Source organism: Xyrauchen texanus, unplaced genomic scaffold (genome assembly GCF_025860055.1).
Source record: "Xyrauchen texanus isolate HMW12.3.18 unplaced genomic scaffold, RBS_HiC_50CHRs HiC_scaffold_187, whole genome shotgun sequence".
In the NCBI taxonomy this organism is placed as follows: Eukaryota; Metazoa; Chordata; class Actinopteri; order Cypriniformes; family Catostomidae; genus Xyrauchen; species Xyrauchen texanus.
Window position 1 is genome coordinate 10,001 of NW_026266155.1, and position 21,082 is coordinate 31,082.

The following is a 21,082-nucleotide window of genomic DNA, read 5'->3' on the forward strand; positions in this document are numbered from 1 at the left end:
TAGACATTTGAAGCTTTCTTTAGACATATGTTTCATGTTTGTGTGATCAGTATTCGCAGAGTTTCAGTTCATTTCTGTGACGTGTTTCTGAAATATGCTCGTGAACACAGAGACTGCTGTAAGATCACCCTTTTTATTTTCTTTATTTTACAAAAGCACAAGATTTTGTTGTTATTGTGAGTGTACACAAATAAAATAAGACCCTTTATAGTCTCTAATGCTGTAATGAGGAAAATATCCAGCAGGACGCGCCGGCGCCCCCAGAGGGTTAACTGCAGTCTCTTACATGGATTAGAAAAATGTATTATAGTATATTTCTGACCTTGGTCCCATTTCTCAACTACTACATACTCCTTTGATTTCCACATTCCCACCAATCTATACGGAATTCCTCATCTTATAAAAGTAACACATCCCCCTCCATTCCCCTCTACTCTATCCCTTCTTACTGCTGAATATCCCTTCAAAACTACATCAAATCTGGGTTTAATCCATGATTCTTGTATACATATCACATGTGGTTTATCCTTCATTCATTTACTTACCCTTTGAACTCCAATCCATTTGCAAAAAGACTCCTGCCATTCCACTGTAATATTAGTATCATCATAATTAATGACCAGAACATGTTTCCTGACTTGGCTGTAATTCTGTTGTTAGGCAATCCCTAACTATCTCCCATGTCATTAATTCACATCTAAACATCTCTCAGCTGCCCTCACAATAATTTGTATCCTCTCAGTTCTCTTTCCATCTGAGCTCTGCAATTAATAACAGCTCAAAGTTTTACTTACTCTTAACTCATCTTCCTGATCCTTCCTTCTTCTCTCACTCTTATTGGTCCTCTTGTTGCCTTTATGATCTGCCCTCTATCATTACCATCTTCTGACTTCTCCTTGCTCCTTAATTCTACTACTTTCACTGTCTCAACATATGACAATCTACTTTTCTCCCTCTCTTTCTGTACCTCCACTGCTTTCTTCCTAACTTCACAGCCCCCATATGCAACATCATGTGCTCCACCACAATTGCAGCACCTAACCTCAGCACCTGTTTCACACCGACTTTAATCACGCTCACCTCCACAACGAGCACATCTCTTTTTTGCCGTACAGACTTTAGCGATGTGTCCATATCTCTGGCAATTATAACATCTTACCGGTGCTTTTACATATTCTCTTACTGGATAACTAATATAACCTATTTTAACTCGATCTGGTAATATCCCATCTTCAAACTTTAGCATTACAGAAAAACTATCCACTCTACTTCCCTCTCTATTCACCTGCCAACAACTGGCCTCACCAACTTTCCCTCCCTCAATATTCTTCTCTTCCACTGACACCTCCAAAGGTACTCCAGTAGTTACACCACTTACCCATAGCCTTCCTCCTACTGGCCTACAACTCATTACCTCTTGCTTACACACCGTTTTTAATCTCATCACTTTATTTCTCTGTTTGTTATTGCTGCATGTCACCAACAATGCCCCAACTTCCATCACTCTAGCACTGTTAATTTCCCCTATTAACCTTCTCAACTCATTTGTCAAATCATTAGGACTAATCCCCATCATACCACTACTATCTTAAACCAGACCATCATTTTAAACTTATCCCTTCTCCCTTCTCCCATACCCTCTCCTCACTCTCCCCTGAGCTACTTGCCAACTCTTCCCTGCTATTCTTTTTCATCCTCTTCTTTTTCCCATTATTTGTGGATTTACCTCTCCCTTCTCCTACCTGTGTCCATCCTACCTCCATCTCATCTCCTTCTCCCTCCTCCGACTCCTCTCCACCATCCTTAGTCTCTGGTTCAGACACACTCTTTTTTTATTCGTGATGAGTCATCTCTCCCCTTCCCGACTGCTGTCGCCATGACCGCTCGTCCGAATTCTGAAATAGTTCGGCAACCCCCGCACACGTTCACTCTTACTTCCACTTTCACCACTGAACTCTCCAAATCCACAATCCGCATGCACACGGACCGCCTCGATCTCTGAATCCCAGCGCTCGTAGCTAACTAACGGATGGCAACCTGCGCCATATTTAGACCTCTGATGTCATCTTCAGAGTTGTTTCCGAGTGATGTGTGTTATATGAGTGTTTGTGTGTTATATGAGTATGTGTGTGTTATATGAGTGTTTGTGTGTTATATGAGTATGTGTGTTATATGAGTGTTTGTGTGTTATATGAGTGTTTGTGTGTGTTATATGAGTGTTTGTGTGTTATATGAGTGTTTGTGTGTTTTATGAGTGTTTGTGTGTTATATGAGTGTTTGTGTGTTATATGAGTGTGTGTGTGTTATATGAGTGTTTGTGTGTTATATGAGTGTGTGTGTGTTATATGAGTATGTGTGTTATATGAGTGTGTGTGTGTTATATGAGTGTTTGTGTGTTATATGAGTGTGTGTGTGTTATATGAGTATGTGTGTTATATGAGTGTTTGTGTGTTATATGAGTGTTTGTGTGTTATATGAGTATGTGTGTGTTATATGAGTGTTTGTGTGTTATATGAGTGTTTGTGTGTTATATGAGTATGTGTGTGTTATATGAGTGTTTGTGTGTTATATGAGTATGTGTGTGTTATATGAGTATGTGTGTGTTATATGAGTGTTTGTGTGTTATATGAGTATGTGTGTGTTATATGAGTGTTTGTGTGTTATATGAGTATGTGTGTGTTATATGAGTGTTTGTGTGTTATATGAGTATGTGTGTGTTATATGAGTGTTTGTGTGTTATATGAGTGTTTGTGTGTTATATGAGTGTGTGTGTGTTATATGAGTATGTGTGTTATATGAGTGTGTGTGTGTTATATGAGTGTTTGTGTGTTATATGAGTGTGTGTGTGTTATATGAGTATGTGTGTTATATGAGTGTTTGTGTGTTATATGAGTGTTTGTGTGTTATATGAGTATGTGTGTGTTATATGAGTGTTTGTGTGTTATATGAGTGTTTGTGTGTTATATGAGTATGTGTGTGTTATATGAGTGTTTGTGTGTTATATGAGTATGTGTGTGTTATATGAGTATGTGTGTGTTATATGAGTGTTTGTGTGTTATATGAGTATGTGTGTGTTATATGAGTGTTTGTGTGTTATATGAGTATGTGTGTGTTATATGAGTGTTTGTGTGTTATATGAGTATGTGTGTGTTATATGAGTGTTTGTGTGTTATATGAGTGTTTGTGTGTTATATGAGTATTTGTGTGTTATATGAGTGTTTGTGTGTTATATGAGTGTGTGTGTGTTATATGAGTGTGTGTGTGTTATATGAGTATGTGTGTGTTATATGAGTGTTTGTGTGTTATATGAGTATGTGTGTGTTATATGAGTGTTTGTGTGTTATATGAGTGTTTGTGTGTTATATGAGTGTGTGTGTGTTATATGAGTGTTTGTGTGTTATATGAGTGTTTGTGTGTTATATGAGTGTGTGTGTGTTATATGAGTATGTGTGTGTTATATGAGTGTTTGTGTGTTATATGAGTGTGTGTGTGTTATATGAGTGTTTGTGTGTTATATGAGTGTGTGTGTGTTATATGAGTGTTTGTGTGTTATATGAGTGTGTGTGTGTTATATGAGTGTTTGTGTGTTATATGAGTGTTTGTGTGTTATATGAGTGTGTGTGTGTTATATGAGTATGTGTGTGTTATATGAGTGTTTGTGTGTTATATGAGTGTGTGTGTGTTATATGAGTGTTTGTGTGTTATATGAGTGTGTGTGTGTTATATGAGTGTTTGTGTGTTATATGAGTGTTTGTGTGTTATATGAGTGTGTGTGTGTTATATGAGTATGTGTGTGTTATATGAGTGTTTGTGTGTTATATGAGTGTGTGTGTGTTATATGAGTGTTTGTGTGTTATATGAGTGTTTGTGTGTTATATGAGTGTGTGTGTGTTATATGAGTATGTGTGTGTTATATGAGTGTTTGTGTGTTATATGAGTGTGTGTGTGTTATATGAGTGTTTGTGTGTTATATGAGTGTGTGTGTGTTATATGAGTATGTGTGTGTTATATGAGTGTTTGTGTGTTATATGAGTATGTGTGTGTTATATGAGTGTTTGTGTGTTATATGAGTGTTTGTGTGTTATATGAGTATGTGTGTGTTATATGAGTGTTTGTGTGTTATATGAGTATTTGTGTGTTATATGAGTGTTTGTGTGTTATATGAGTGTGTGTGTGTTATATGAGTATGTGTGTGTTATATGAGTATGTGTGTTATATGAGTATGTGTGTGTTATATGAGTATGTGTGTGTTATATGAGTATGTGTGTGTTATATGAGTGTTTGTGTGTTATATGAGTATGTGTGTGTTATGAGTGTTTGTGTGTTATATGAGTATGTGTGTGTTATATGAGTGTTTGTGTGTTATATGAGTGTTTGTGTGTTATATGAGTATGTGTGTGTTATATGAGTGTTTGTGTGTTATATGAGTGTTTGTGTGTTATATGAGTGTTTGTGTGTTATATGAGTATGTGTGTTATATGAGTATGTGTGTGTGTTATATGAGTGTGTGTGTGTTATATGAGTATTTGTGTGTTATATGAGTATGTGTGTTATATGAGTATGTGTGTGTTATATGAGTGTTTGTGTGTTATATGAGTGTGTGTGTGTTATATGAGTATGTGTGTTATATGAGTATGTGTGTTATATGAGTATGTGTGTTATATGAGTATGTGTGTGTTGTATGTGTGTGTTATATGAGTATGTGTGTGTTATATGAGTATTTGTGTGTTATATGAGTGTTTGTGTGTTATATGAGTATGTGTGTGTTATATGAGTGTTTGTGTGTTATATGAGTGTTTGTGTGTTATATGAGTGTTTGTGTGTTATATGAGTAGTGTGTGTGTTATATGAGTGTGTGTGTGTTATATGAGTATTTGTGTGTTATATGAGTATGTGTGTTATATGAGTATGTGTGTGTTATATGACTGTGTGTGTGTTATATGAGTGTGTGTGTGTTATATGAGTGTTTGTGTGTTATATGAGTGTTTGTGTGTTATATGAGTATGTGTGTGTTATATGAGTGTTTGTGTGTTATATGAGTGTTTGTGTGTTATATGAGTGTTTGTGTGTTATATGAGTATGTGTGTGTGTTATATGAGTGTGTGTGTGTTATATGAGTATTTGTGTGTTATATGAGTATGTGTGTGTTATATGAGTGTTTGTGTGTTATATGAGTGTGTGTGTGTTATATGAGTGTGTGTGTGTTATATGAGTGTGTGTGTGTTATATGAGTATGTGTGTTATATGAGTATGTGTGTTATATGAGTATGTGTGTGTTGTATGTGTGTGTTATATGAGTATGTGTGTGTTATATGAGTATTTGTGTGTTATATGAGTGTTTGTGTGTTATATGAGTATGTGTGTGTTATATGAGTGTTTGTGTGTTATATGAGTATGTGTGTGTTATATGAGTGTTTGTGTGTTATATGAGTAATTGTGTGTTATATGAGTATGTGTGTTATATGTGTGTTTGTGTGTTATATGAGTGTTTGTGTGTTATATGAGTATGTGTGTGTTATATGAGTGTTTGTGTGTTATATGAGTGTTTGTGTGTTATATGAGTGTTTGTGTGTTATATGAGTATGTGTGTGTGTGTTATATGAGTATGTGTGTGTTATATGAGTGTGTGTGTGTTATATGAGTATGTGTGTGTTATATGAGTATGTGTGTGTTATATGAGTGTTTGTGTGTTATATGAGTATGTGTGTGTTATATGAGTGTTTGTGTGTTATATGAGTATGTGTGTGTTATATGAGTATGTGTGTGTTATATGAGTATTTGTGTGTTATATGAATATGTGTGTGTTATATGAGTATGTGTGTGTTATATTAGTATGTGTGTGTTATATGAGTGTTTGTGTGTTATATGAGTATGTGTGTGTTATATGAGTATGTGTGTGTTATATGTGTGTTTGTGTGTTATATGAGTGTTTGTGTGTTATATGAGTGTTTGTGTGTTATATGAGTATGTGTGTGTTATATGAGTGTGTGTGTGTTATATGAGTGTTTGTGTGTTATATGAGTGACGTGTGTTATATGAGTATGTGTGTGTTATATGAGTATATGTGTGTTATATGAGTATGTGTGTGTTATATGAGTGTTTGTGTGTTATATGAGTGATGTGTGTTATATGAGTGTTTGTGTGTTATATGAGTGTTTGTGTGTTATATGAGTATGTGTGTGTTATATGAGTATGTGTGTGTTATATGAGTATGTGTGTGTTATATGAGTGATGTGTGTTATATGAGTGTTTGTGTGTTATATGAGTGTTTGTGTGTTATATGAGTATGTGTGTGTTATATGAGTATGTGTGTGTTATATGAGTATGTGTGTGTTATATGAGTGATGTGTGTTATATGAGTGTTTGTGTGTTATATGAGTGTTTGTGTGTTATATGAGTATGTGTGTGTTATATGAGTATGTGTGTGTTATATGAGTATGTGTGTGTTATATGAGTATGTGTGTGTTATATGAGTGATGTGTGTTATATGAGTGTTTGTGTGTTATATGAGTGTTTGTGTGTTATATGAGTGATGTGTGTTATATGAGTGTTTGTGTGTTATATGAGTGTTTGTGTGTTATATGAGTGATGTGTGTGTTATATGAGTGTTTGTGTGTTATATGAGTGTTTGTGTGTTATATGAGTATGTGTGTGTTATATGAGTATGTGTGTGTTATATGAGTGTGTGTGTGTGTTATATGAGTGATGTGTGTTATATGAGTATGTGTGTGTTATATGAGTATGTGTGTGTTATATGAGTGTTTGTGTGTTATATGAGTGATGTGTGTTATATGAGTATGTGTGTGTTATATGAGTATGTGTGTGTTATATGAGTATTTGTGTGTTATATGAGTGTGTGTGTGTTATATGAGTGTTTGTGTGTTATATGAGTGATGTGTGTGTTATATGAGTGTTTGTGTGTTATATGAGTGTTTGTGTGTTATATGAGTGATGTGTGTTATATGAGTATGTGTGTGTTATATGAGTATGTGTGTGTTATATGAGTATTTGTGTGTTATATGAGTGTGTGTGTGTTATATGAGTATGTGTGTGTTATATGAGTATGTGTGTGTTATATGAGTATGTGTGTGTTATATGAGTGTGTGTGTGTTATATGAGTGTTTGTGTGTTATATGAGTATGTGTGTGTTATATGAGTGTGTGTGTGTTATATGAGTGTTTGTGTGTTATATGAGTATGTGTGTGTTATATGAGTATGTGTGTGTTATATGAGTGTTTGTGTGTTATATGAGTGATGTGTGTTATATGAGTATGTGTGTGTTATATGAGTGTGTGTGTGTTATATGAGTGTTTGTGTGTTATATGAGTATGTGTGTGTTATATGAGTATGTGTGTGTTATATGAGTGTTTGTGTGTTATATGAGTGTGTGTGTGTTATATGAGTGTTTGTGTGTTATATGAGTATGTGTGTGTTATATGAGTATGTGTGTGTTATATGAGTGTTTGTGTGTTATATGAGTGATGTGTGTTATATGAGTATGTGTGTGTTATATGAGTGTTTGTGTGTTATATGAGTGTTTGTGTGTTATATGAGTATGTGTGTGTTATATGAGTGTTTGTGTGTTATATGAGTGATGTGTGTTATATGAGTGTTTGTGTGTTATATGAGTGTTTGTGTTATATGAGTATGTGTGTGTTATATGAGTGTGTGTGTGTTATATGAGTGTGTGTGTGTTATATGAGTGTGTGTGTGTTATATGAGTATGTGTGTGTTATATGAGTATGTGTGTGTTATATGAGTGTTTGTGTGTTATATGAGTGTTTGTGTGTTATATGAGTATGTGTGTGTTATATGAGTATGTGTGTGTTATATGAGTATGTGTGTGTTATATGAGTGTTTGTGTGTTATATGAGTGTTTGTGTGTTATATGAGTGATGTGTGTTATATGAGTATGTGTGTGTTATATGAGTATGTGTGTGTTATATGAGTATGTGTGTGTTATATGAGTATTTGTGTGTTATATGAGTGTGTGTGTGTTATATGAGTGATGTGTGTGTTATATGAGTGTTTGTGTGTTATATGAGTGTTTGTGTGTTATATGAGTGTTTGTGTGTTATATGAGTGATGTGTGTTATATGAGTATGTGTGTGTTATATGAGTATGTGTGTGTTATATGAGTATTTGTGTGTTATATGAGTGTGTGTGTGTTATATGAGTATGTCTGTGTTATATGAGTATGTGTGTGTTATATGAGTGTGTGTGTGTTATATGAGTGTTTGTGTGTTATATGAGTATGTGTGTGTTATATGAGTATGTGTGTGTTATATGAGTGTTTGTGTGTTATATGAGTATGTGTGTGTTATATGAGTGTGTGTGTGTTATATGAGTGTGTGTGTGTTATATGAGTGTGTGTGTGTTATATGAGTATGTGTGTGTTATATGAGTGTTTGTGTGTTATATGAGTGTGTGTGTGTTATATGAGTATGTGTGTGTTATATGAGTGTTTGTGTGTTATATGAGTGTGTGTGTGTTATATGAGTGTTTGTGTGTTATATGAGTGTTTGTGTGTTATATGAGTGTGTGTGTGTTATATGAGTATGTGTGTGTTATATGAGTGTTTGTGTGTTATATGAGTGTGTGTGTGTTATATGAGTGTTTGTGTGTTATATGAGTGTGTGTGTGTTATATGAGTATGTGTGTGTTATATGAGTGTTTGTGTGTTATATGAGTATGTGTGTGTTATATGAGTGTTTGTGTGTTATATGAGTGTTTGTGTGTTATATGAGTGTTTGTGTGTTATATGAGTATGTGTGTGTTATATGAGTGTTTGTGTGTTATATGAGTATTTGTGTGTTATATGAGTGTTTGTGTGTTATATGAGTGTGTGTGTGTTATATGAGTATGTGTGTGTTATATGAGTATGTGTGTTATATGAGTATGTGTGTTATATGAGTATGTGTGTGTTATATGAGTATGTGTGTGTTATATGAGTATGTGTGTGTTATATGAGTGTTTGTGTGTTATATGAGTATGTGTGTGTTATATGAGTGTTTGTGTGTTATATGAGTATGTGTGTGTTATATGAGTGTTTGTGTGTTATATGAGTGTTTGTGTGTTATATGAGTATGTGTGTGTTATATGAGTGTTTGTGTGTTATATGAGTGTTTGTGTGTTATATGAGTGTTTGTGTGTTATATGAGTATGTGTGTTATATGAGTATGTGTGTGTTATATGAGTGTGTGTGTGTTATATGAGTATTTGTGTGTTATATGAGTATGTGTGTTATATGAGTATGTGTGTGTTATATGAGTGTTTGTGTGTTATATGAGTGTGTGTGTGTTATATGAGTATGTGTGTTATATGAGTATGTGTGTTATATGAGTATGTGTGTTATATGAGTATGTGTGTGTTGTATGTGTGTGTTATATGAGTATGTGTGTGTTATATGAGTATTTGTGTGTTATATGAGTGTTTGTGTGTTATATGAGTATGTGTGTGTTATATGAGTGTTTGTGTGTTATATGAGTGTTTGTGTGTTATATGAGTGTTTGTGTGTTATATGAGTATGTGTGTGTGTTATATGAGTGTGTGTGTGTTATATGAGTATTTGTGTGTTATATGAGTATGTGTGTTATATGAGTATGTGTGTGTTATATGACTGTGTGTGTGTTATATGAGTGTGTGTGTGTTATATGAGTGTTTGTGTGTTATATGAGTGTTTGTGTGTTATATGAGTATGTGTGTGTTATATGAGTGTTTGTGTGTTATATGAGTGTTTGTGTGTTATATGAGTGTTTGTGTGTTATATGAGTATGTGTGTGTGTATATGAGTGTGTGTGTGTTATATGAGTATTTGTGTGTTATATGAGTATGTGTGTGTTATATGAGTGTTTGTGTGTTATATGAGTGTGTGTGTGTTATATGAGTGTGTGTGTGTTATATGAGTGTGTGTGTGTTATATGAGTATGTGTGTTATATGAGTATGTGTGTTATATGAGTATGTGTGTGTTGTATGTGTGTGTTATATGAGTATGTGTGTGTTATATGAGTATTTGTGTGTTATATGAGTGTTTGTGTGTTATATGAGTATGTGTGTGTTATATGAGTGTTTGTGTGTTATATGAGTATGTGTGTGTTATATGAGTGTTTGTGTGTTATATGAGTAATTGTGTGTTATATGAGTATGTGTGTTATATGTGTGTTTGTGTGTTATATGAGTGTTTGTGTGTTATATGAGTATGTGTGTGTTATATGAGTGTTTGTGTGTTATATGAGTGTTTGTGTGTTATATGAGTGTTTGTGTGTTATATGAGTATGTGTGTGTGTTATATGAGTATGTGTGTGTTATATGAGTGTGTGTGTGTTATATGAGTATGTGTGTGTTATATGAGTATGTGTGTGTTATATGAGTGTTTGTGTGTTATATGAGTATGTGTGTGTTATATGAGTGTTTGTGTGTTATATGAGTATGTGTGTGTTATATGAGTATGTGTGTGTTATATGAGTATTTGTGTGTTATATGAATATGTGTGTGTTATATGAGTATGTGTGTGTTATATTAGTATGTGTGTGTTATATGAGTGTTTGTGTGTTATATGAGTATGTGTGTGTTATATGAGTATGTGTGTGTTATATGAGTGTTTGTGTGTTATATGAGTGTTTGTGTGTTATATGAGTGTTTGTGTGTTATATGAGTATGTGTGTGTTATATGAGTGTGTGTGTGTTATATGAGTGTTTGTGTGTTATATGAGTGCGTGTGTTATATGAGTATTGTGTGTTATATGAGTATATGTGTGTTATATGAGTATGTGTGTGTTATATGAGTGTTTGTGTGTTATATGAGTGATGTGTGTTATATGAGTGTTTGTGTGTTATATGAGTGTTTGTGTGTTATATGAGTATGTGTGTGTTATATGAGTATGTGTGTGTTATATGAGTATGTGTGTGTTATATGAGTGATGTGTGTTATATGAGTGTTTGTGTGTTATATGAGTGTTTGTGTGTTATATGAGTATGTGTGTGTTATATGAGTATGTGTGTGTTATATGAGTGATGTGTGTTATATGAGTGTTTGTGTGTTATATGAGTGTTTGTGTGTTATATGAGTATGTGTGTGTTATATGAGTATGTGTGTGTTATATGAGTATGTGTGTGTTATATGAGTATGTGTGTGTTATATGAGTGATGTGTGTTATATGAGTGTTTGTGTGTTATATGAGTGTTTGTGTGTTATATGAGTGATGTGTGTTATATGAGTGTTTGTGTGTTATATGAGTGTTTGTGTGTTATATGAGTGATGTGTGTGTTATATGAGTGTTTGTGTGTTATATGAGTGTTTGTGTGTTATATGAGTATGTGTGTGTTATATGAGTATGTGTGTGTTATATGAGTGTGTGTGTGTTATATGAGTGATGTGTGTTATATGAGTATGTGTGTGTTATATGAGTATGTGTGTGTTATATGAGTGTTGTGTGTTATATGAGTGATGTGTGTTATATGAGTATGTGTGTGTTATATGAGTATGTGTGTGTTATATGAGTATTTGTGTGTTATATGAGTGTGTGTGTGTTATATGAGTGTTTGTGTGTTATATGAGTGATGTGTGTGTTATATGAGTGTTTGTGTGTTATATGAGTGTTTGTGTGTTATATGAGTGATGTGTGTTATATGAGTATGTGTGTGTTATATGAGTATGTGTGTGTTATATGAGTATTTGTGTGTTATATGAGTGTGTGTGTGTTATATGAGTATGTGTGTGTTATATGAGTATGTGTGTGTTATATGAGTATGTGTGTGTTATATGAGTGTGTGTGTGTTATATGAGTGTTTGTGTGTTATATGAGTATGTGTGTGTTATATGAGTATGTGTGTGTTATATGAGTGTGTGTGTGTTATATGAGTGTTTGTGTGTTATATGAGTATGTGTGTGTTATATGAGTATGTGTGTGTTATATGAGTGTTTGTGTGTTATATGAGTGATGTGTGTTATATGAGTATGTGTGTGTTATATGAGTGTGTGTGTGTTATATGAGTGTTTGTGTGTTATATGAGTATGTGTGTGTTATATGAGTATGTGTGTGTTATATGAGTGTTTGTGTGTTATATGAGTGTGTGTGTGTTATATGAGTGTTTGTGTGTTATATGAGTATGTGTGTGTTATATGAGTATGTGTGTGTTATATGAGTGTTTGTGTGTTATATGAGTGATGTGTGTTATATGAGTATGTGTGTGTTATATGAGTGTTTGTGTGTTATATGAGTGTTTGTGTGTTATATGAGTATGTGTGTGTTATATGAGTGTTTGTGTGTTATATGAGTGATGTGTGTTATATGAGTGTTTGTGTGTTATATGAGTGTTTGTGTTATATGAGTATGTGTGTGTTATATGAGTGTGTGTGTGTTATATGAGTGTGTGTGTGTTATATGAGTATGTGTGTTATATGAGTATGTGTGTGTTATATGAGTGTTTGTGTGTTATATGAGTGTTTGTGTGTTATATGAGTATGTGTGTGTTATATGAGTATGTGTGTGTTATATGAGTATGTGTGTGTTATATGAGTGTTTGTGTGTTATATGAGTGTTTGTGTGTTATATGAGTGATGTGTGTTATATGAGTATGTGTGTGTTATATGAGTATGTGTGTGTTATATGAGTATGTGTGTGTTATATGAGTGTGTGTGTGTTATATGAGTGATGTGTGTGTTATATGAGTGTTTGTGTGTTATATGAGTGTTTGTGTGTTATATGAGTGTTTGTGTGTTATATGAGTGATGTGTGTTATATGAGTATGTGTGTGTTATATGAGTATGTGTGTGTTATATGAGTATTTGTGTGTTATATGAGTGTGTGTGTGTTATATGAGTATGTCTGTGTTATATGAGTATGTGTGTGTTATATGAGTGTGTGTGTGTTATATGAGTGTTTGTGTGTTATATGAGTATGTGTGTGTTATATGAGTATGTGTGTGTTATATGAGTGTTTGTGTGTTATATGAGTATGTGTGTGTTATATGAGTGTGTGTGTGTTATATGAGTGTGTGTGTGTTATATGAGTGTGTGTGTGTTATATGAGTATGTGTGTGTTATATGAGTATGTGTGTGTTATATGAGTGTTTGTGTGTTATATGAGTATGTGTGTGTTATATGAGTGTGTGTGTGTTATATGAGTGTGTGTGTGTTATATGAGTGTGTGTGTGTTATATGAGTGTGTGTGTGTTATATGAGTGTGTGTGTGTTATATGAGTGTGTGTGTGTTATATGAGTGTTTGTGTGTTATATGAGTATGTGTGTGTTATATGAGTATGTGTGTGTTATATGAGTGTGTGTGTGTTATATGAGTATGTGTGTGTTATATGAGTGTTTGTGTGTTATATGAGTGTTTGTGTGTTATATGAGTGTTTGTGTGTTATATGAGTATGTGTGTGTTATATGAGTGTTTGTGTGTTATATGAGTGTTTGTGTGTTATATGAGTGTTTGTGTGTTATATGAGTGTGTGTGTGTTATATGAGTGTTTGTGTGTTATATGAGTGTTTGTGTGTTATATGAGTATGTGTGTGTTATATGAGTATGTGTGTGTTATATGAGTGTTTGTGTGTTATATGAGTGTGTGTGTGTTATATGAGTGTTTGTGTGTTATATGAGTATGTGTGTGTTATATGAGTATGTGTGTGTTATATGAGTGTTTGTGTGTTATATGAGTGTGTGTGTGTTATATGAGTGTTTGTGTGTTATATGAGTATGTGTGTGTTATATGAGTATGTGTGTGTTATATGAGTGTTTGTGTGTTATATGAGTGATGTGTGTTATATGAGTATGTTTGTGTTATATGAGTGTTTGTGTGTTATATGAGTGTTTGTGTGTTATATGAGTATGTGTGTGTTATATGAGTGTTTGTGTGTTATATGAGTGATGTGTGTTATATGAGTGTTTGTGTGTTATATGAGTGTTTGTGTGTTATATGAGTGATGTGTGTTATATGAGTATGTTTGTGTTATATGAGTGTTTGTGTGTTATATGAGTGTTTGTGTGTTATATGAGTATGTGTGTGTTATATGAGTGTTTGTGTGTTATATGAGTGATGTGTGTTATATGAGTATGTTTGTGTTATATGAGTGATGTGTGTTATATGAGTATGTTTGTGTTATATGAGTGTTTGTGTGTTATATGAGTGTTTGTGTGTTATATGAGTATGTGTGTGTTATATGAGTGTTTGTGTGTTATATGAGTATGTTTGTGTTATATGAGTGATGTGTGTTATATGAGTATGTTTGTGTTATATGAGTGATGTGTGTTATATGAGTATGTTTGTGTTATATGAGTGATGTGTGTTATATGAGTATGTTTGTGTTATATGAGTGATGTGTGTTATATGAGTATGTTTGTGTTATATGAGTATGTGTGTGTTATATGAGTGTTTGTGTGTTATATGAGTGATGTGTGTTATATGAGTGTTTGTGTGTTATATGAGTGTTTGTGTGTTATATGAGTGATGTGTGTTATATGAGTATGTTTGTGTTATATGAGTGTTTGTGTGTTATATGAGTGTTTGTGTGTTATATGAGTATGTGTGTGTTATATGAGTGTTTGTGTGTTATATGAGTGATGTGTGTTATATGAGTGTTTGTGTGTTATATGAGTGTTTGTGTGTTATATGAGTATGTGTGTGTTATATGAGTGTTTGTGTGTTATATGAGTGATGTGTGTTATATGAGTGTTTGTGTGTTATATGAGTGTTTGTGTGTTATATGAGTGTTTGTGTGTTATATGAGTATGTGTGTGTTATATGAGTGTGTGTGTGTTATATGAGTGTGTGTGTGTTATATGAGTGTGTGTGTGTTATATGAGTATGTGTGTGTTATATGAGTATGTGTGTGTTATATGAGTGTTTGTGTGTTATATGAGTGTTTGTGTGTTATATGAGTATTTGTGTGTTATATGAGTATGTGTGTTATATGTGTGTTTGTGTGTTATATGAGTGTTTGTGTGTTATATGAGTATGTGTGTGTTATATGAGTATTTGTGTGTTATATGAGTGTCATCAGTGAAGCACTTCCGGTGTTATCTAGAAAAAAACCTTTTCATGATCATACCGTGGATTATTTTCATGAAATGAATCATTAAATACAATTAAAGAGGGTAACGGGTGCATATTATGGTGTCAAATCAAACCAAATCACTTTTATTATTTTATTACAATATTTACACAACACAATAATAATATACAATGTACAGTAAACAATACACACAATATAGAATGTGCAATAAAAATAAGAGTATAAGTGTGTGTGTGTGTGTGTGTGTGTGTGTGTGTGTGTGTGTGTGTGTGTGTGTGTGTGTGTGTGTGTGTGTGTGTGTGTGTTCATAACTGTAGATGCAACATGTGTGTTTGTAAAGTGAGAGTTGTGTGTTTGTTTCTGGTTCTTACAGATAAACCTGTTCTGACTGTAAATCCTGAAACATCACCGATATTCAGAGGAGAGACTGTCACTCTCACATGTGACGTACAGGGGACAGAAGAGACAGACTGGACATACAGATTTCAGTGTGATGGTTATGATGTTCAAGACTCTAATGAGAAAGAGTTCAAGTTTACTGCAAGTTACAGCAGATACAGCGGATACAGTAAATGCAGGTGTTACGCTACAAGAACATCTACACAAATCGACACTGACTGGAGTAATGAAGTGTCATTTACTGTCATCGGTGAGTGATCATCTGTTATATTATAATCATATGCATCATCAGCAGATCCACAGTTTTCCTGAGCAACTACTGGACGACACATGATGATTGTAATTGCCTGTTTTGTGTTTCTGGTCTCGAGACACAATGTAAAAACTACCGAAACGAGCGATTCAGACGGAGAACAACAAACATTTAAGTGTTATTTGGAGTCAAAATGACTTTGAGGATCAACTTGTGAAGTTGTTTTCTGTCAGAACAACTCAAATTAGTGAATGATATGAACATAACAAACCTCGGACCATCATGACATCTACATAATCAGATGAAGCACTGTCAAAAACACATCAAACGCTCATCTCGACTCTGTTCACTATCGGCACTTTAAACTCACATGTTTCTGAAAATATTTATAAATGTAATACTTTAAACATCACTTTAACAATTAACCTTAAAGAAGCTTTTATGATGGCGGTAATGATCTATTTAAGAATGTGTGCCGCCAATAAAGAAGAAGAAGAAGAAGAAGAAGACATTAAGAGGGGAGGAGCGAGTTCATGACGTGAGCGGGCAGGAGGAGGGGCGCTGAGATTATGGTGGCAGTGTGTGACGAGACACACCTGATATGAATGAAGTCTCGTGGAGGTTCTCCTCAGGAAACGTCTCTGTTACGTACGTAACCTCGGTTCCCTGAGACGAAGGGAACGAGACATTGCGTTTACTAACACATATGGGAGTGTCTTCATACACAACCTATTTGAAACCTCTCTACAATAACACTGATATTCTAATATTGGCTATGGTGTTTGAGCCCCGCCTGTTTTAGTGCGAAACTGACCACTCGCAAAAGTGTGAGTAAATGATGAGAGAATTGTCATTTTTGGGTGGACTGTCCCTTTAAGAGAGTTGTGGACTTCGAGCTGATGCTCCTGTCTTTAAATGTAAGTTTCAAGAATTATACAAGCTGTAAAATGTTAAATGAGGGAAATATTTTGAAGAAAAACACCACAATGTTTTATTTAGGCCCTAATAATATGTTTAAAATTAGCAATCTTCCACTGTGACAACTTACCCCTCATATGTTTCACCATTGGGGCATGTTGTCACAGTGACTTTTATTCCTCAGTTAATTAAATGTTTTAAATAACTTTAGATTCTGACCTTGTGTATAAAGAAAATAATTCTATATAATTCTATAAAATCTATAATATAATGTATAAAACATGCCCCAGGGGGGGTCAAAGGTTACAGATGACCCCAGGGCGGCCCATGCAATGGTCCGTGTTTGACATTTAATGGGATCAAGCACAACAATTTACTTACTGACTTCTGTCACTGAAAATAAAATGTAAATGTATTTACAGGATAAATACTTTAATTGTTATCCAGAGGTGGGAAGAATAGCCAAAAACTGAACTCAAGTAAAAGTACAATTACTTCAAAATCATAATTACTCAAGTAGAAGTAAAAGTACTAACACAAATAATTACTTGAGTAAGAGTAAGAAAGTAATTAAAAGAGTACTCAAGTAGTGAGTAACTCGTTACTTTCACAAATGACAAATAGACATTTAGTCCCTGATATTCCAGAACATAAAACACATTGAACATGTATTATAGAATTATTATTCATGGGAATTCTGTCATCATTCACCATCATGTTGTTCCAAACCCGTAGGACTTTCTTTCTTCCATGCAACACAGGAGATATTACACAGAATGTTTGAGTCACTATTTACTTTCAGTGAATGTTTTATATATATATTGAAAGTGAATGGTGACTGAGACAGTCAGTCCCTAACAAAGCCTCACACTGGTTTGGAACAACATGAGGGTAGAGAAATGATGACAGAATATTAACTTCTGGCTGAGCTGATCACTTTAAAGAGATTTTTACCCAAAAGTGAAAATCCTCTCATCATTTACTCACCCTCATGCCACCCCAGATGTGTGTGACTTCCTTTCTTCTGCAGAACACAAATTCAGATTTTTAAAAGAATATTTTAGCATAATTTTGATGCTCCAAAAAGCACATAAAGGCAGCATAAAAGTATCCATAAGACTCCAGTGGTTTAATCCATGTCTTCAGAAGTGATATGATGGTGTGGGTGAGAAACAGATCAATGTTTGTCATGTTTTGCGAGACAGCAGGGGGCGATATGCAGAGAAGAATGTGAATCTGTTTCTCATTAAGACAGAATCTGTGACATTTACACATCATCATATAAACTTGCTAGATAAAATAAATCTTTAAATTTGCTTCTTCCTCGTGTTGCATTTGACTGTCACTCAGTTTTAAAGGTGACATGCAGGTGTTGCGAGCGCATCACGAGCACATCAGAAGTCCAGCACGAGTGAAACATATACAGACATGTCCGGACGAGTCTGAACCTTTATTCCGCTGTCTGGGATTACTTGTGAAAGACCCACGAAGCTCCATCAGTGTTGATGAGACCCAGTCTGTAAAGTTTGCTGCAAAAGTTATCGACGGAAACACTTCAAACATTAAGCACCATCCCACGGACTTCACGGAGATGAATGTATGTGGAAATACAGTACACGGGATAATAAATTATAGCCCGTTTCATAAAAACACAAGATTCAATGTAGTTTTACATGATTTGTAATGACTAGTTAGACTAAAGTTATGTTTATGATTTCTGTCACATTCACAAATGCAGCAAACGGATTTAAACCCTCGCTCAACATTATAATGTGCAGTAACAGCAGGACAATGTGTTTGAAAATACTAATAATATCTTTTATTTTAAAACATTGTACTAAATTGGGTTTAAAAATGCTTTTGGTGTTCAGGAAATTGACATTGAAAATATGAATGCAAGAAATTGAAACTGTGGCAGAAATTGTCAGTTTTGGACAAAATGGCAATAAATAAACTGCACATGAATAATATATTTTCAGCAGGTTTTGTAGAATTGAACTAAATCACAAATGCAACAAATGACTGAACGCATGAAAATGTATATTTGAAGTGTTAAACTGTTCAATAATCATTACAATACTTATATCTTGTGCTGTTACTGGTGAGGAACGGTTGCCAACACAAATTGGGTCAAATCAATCTGTGCTCAGGAATAATGTGGATATGTGTGTTGTTGTATTTATTACATTTATTTCAATGATTCAAATCTTCATAATCTTCAGATGAACTGATTACAGTCTAATTCTTGTATTATTGTAAAATAGATGAATATTTACTTGTGTTTTATACAGAGAGACCAAAACCTGAAGTGCGTGTAAATCCAGATCATCATGTGTTCAGAGGAGAGACAGTCACTCTCACATGTGACATACAGACACAAACACACACTGAGTGGAGATACAGCTGGATTAAAGATGATTCAGTCAATCCAGTCAACTCTGAATCCAGTGATGCTGCAGGAACTAAAACAATCAGATCAGTGAAAGTCTCTGATGGAGGACAGTACAGATGCAGAGCACAAAGAGGAAACTACGACACACAGTTCAGTAACACAGTTCAAGTAACAGTTGAAGGTGCTGATTTACTTCATCTGATTTGAGATATTTTTTAGTGAGTTTAAAAAACAAAAAAATAAAGAAAGAAACATTTGTGGAGTTTATCAATGTATGCAAATTTTATTCAGTTTGTACTGAGTGTTTATCAGGAGCTCTGAAGGTCAGTAATTACTGTAGTAAAGACGAGCAGAAGATGAACTCTGTTTATTAATGACCCAAATGTTCTTCACCACAGACTCAAAGCTCAATCCTGAACTCACATCAGATACTGCAGGAGCTGCACTGACAGGAAACACGGTGACTCTGATCTGTCACATGACTCAGACCGCTGGATGGGACTTTTACTGGTACAAACACACACAGAACTCTGAGAAAAACAAGACAGAAACAAACTCCTACAGAGTCCATATTGATTCAGTGTCTGATGGAGGTCAGTACTGGTGTAGAGCTGGAAGAGGAGAACCAGTTTACTACACAAACTACAGTGATGCATTGTGGGTCAGTGTCACAGGTGAGAGTTTATTCTCTCTTTCTATTCATTCATGTGCACTTGTTCAGATATACTCAATCATCATGTGCTTGTGTGTCTGTTTTTCAGTGTCAGCAGATCAGATTTGTGTCTTACACACTCTCAGTTCTCTTCTGGCAGTTTGTCCATATCTGATGGCGACAGTCGTGCTGGTGTTCAAATGCTACAGAGCTGAGAGGTAAAAGAGATCAATATAATCAACAGATGAAATGTTCACAAAGACAATAACAGCAGAGGAAACAATATGAAAGTGGAGTTCAATGACATGTTTCTAATATTGTTTTTGTATTTGATAGTTTCATCTGTTGAAGATCAAAGTCAGTTTGCAGTAACAGAGGAAGAAACTTCAATCTGAATCTCTTTAAAAACGTTCAGAAGACTTTTTCTTACATTCCTGTTCATTATTTCACCATGTTTCATTTGTTGTAGAATTGATTTCTCATTCATATGATTTTAAAACATTGTATTTTGTGTTTCTGCTTTTCTATGATTTCTATTTGAATCTTTTACTTGAATATTTCCTGTTTCATGTTCAAATAATGAATAAGAGCAGAAACACTTTAGTTTTATTCTGATCTAGTTTTATTGTGTGGATTTGTGTGTGATCTGATGTTTCGTACTTTAAATAAGTGTGTCTTTGTGTTTGAAATATTCTGGACTTTATGCTTTCTTACAGATTTAAATACTATCTTAAACTCTTGATTATTAATGTCATAAATATATTTTGCACTGGAGAAAATGATTATTTCTTCAAAACAACTGAAGACATTTAAATCTGAACAATATTTGACATCATGATTGTTTCGCTCCTCACTCTTTATGTAAAACATGTGAATAATAAAGTGTCATTTTCATCTCTCTGTTTTTGTTTGTATAAAAATCAAATATGGATGGAAGAGTTTTGATGAAATGAAAGAAACATGATTTCTCCTGTTTGAAAGTCATCTCAGGTTTATTTGTACAGCACATATCACAACACATTTGGATTCAATGCAGCTTTACTGAAAATTGTGCCTTAAAAGTCCTCAGTTAAAATAACCAACAGCGATTGTGTCCAGAAATAAACTCTATATGTTTAAATAGAGAGAAAAACCTTGAGGAAACACATTATATAATACAATAGTTATTAAATATGATTTTCCCAAGTTCAGAATAACTTGTCTTGAGATTCAGATCAAAATAAGATTCTGGACCGCTTATATTTAAAGTCCCAGATGAAGAACAGATTTGTAGAAAGTGTCAATGAAATAGTTTTGTATGTAATTAGTGTCATTGAGAATGAGAGTGTCAGTTCAATAACAGTTGAGTTTGTAAAGCAGGTGGATTCACTGAACATTGAGATGATAAAATACTGTATATGATCATTGAGTGCAGAAACAGTGAACTGATCCGGATCCACTGACACTCATTTCTT

The 21,082-nt window shown here is 34.1% G+C and overlaps 1 protein-coding gene across 1 annotated transcript in view; it reads left to right on the top strand.

Annotated features, from left to right (window-relative positions):
• LOC127641843 (Fc receptor-like protein 5) overlaps positions 1 to 19,977 on the top strand; it is a 21,793-nt gene extending 1,816 nt beyond the window's left edge. Inside the window, exons 3-7 of the mRNA XM_052124659.1 lie at positions 15,388 to 15,663; positions 18,876 to 19,157; positions 19,375 to 19,650; positions 19,738 to 19,846; positions 19,965 to 19,977. Of these exons, the coding sequence (XP_051980619.1) occupies positions 15,388 to 15,663; positions 18,876 to 19,157; positions 19,375 to 19,650; positions 19,738 to 19,846; positions 19,965 to 19,977 (956 nt within the window). The remainder of the gene's footprint in view (positions 1 to 15,387; positions 15,664 to 18,875; positions 19,158 to 19,374; positions 19,651 to 19,737; positions 19,847 to 19,964) is intronic.
• Positions 19,978 to 21,082: the final 1,105 nt, after the last annotated feature.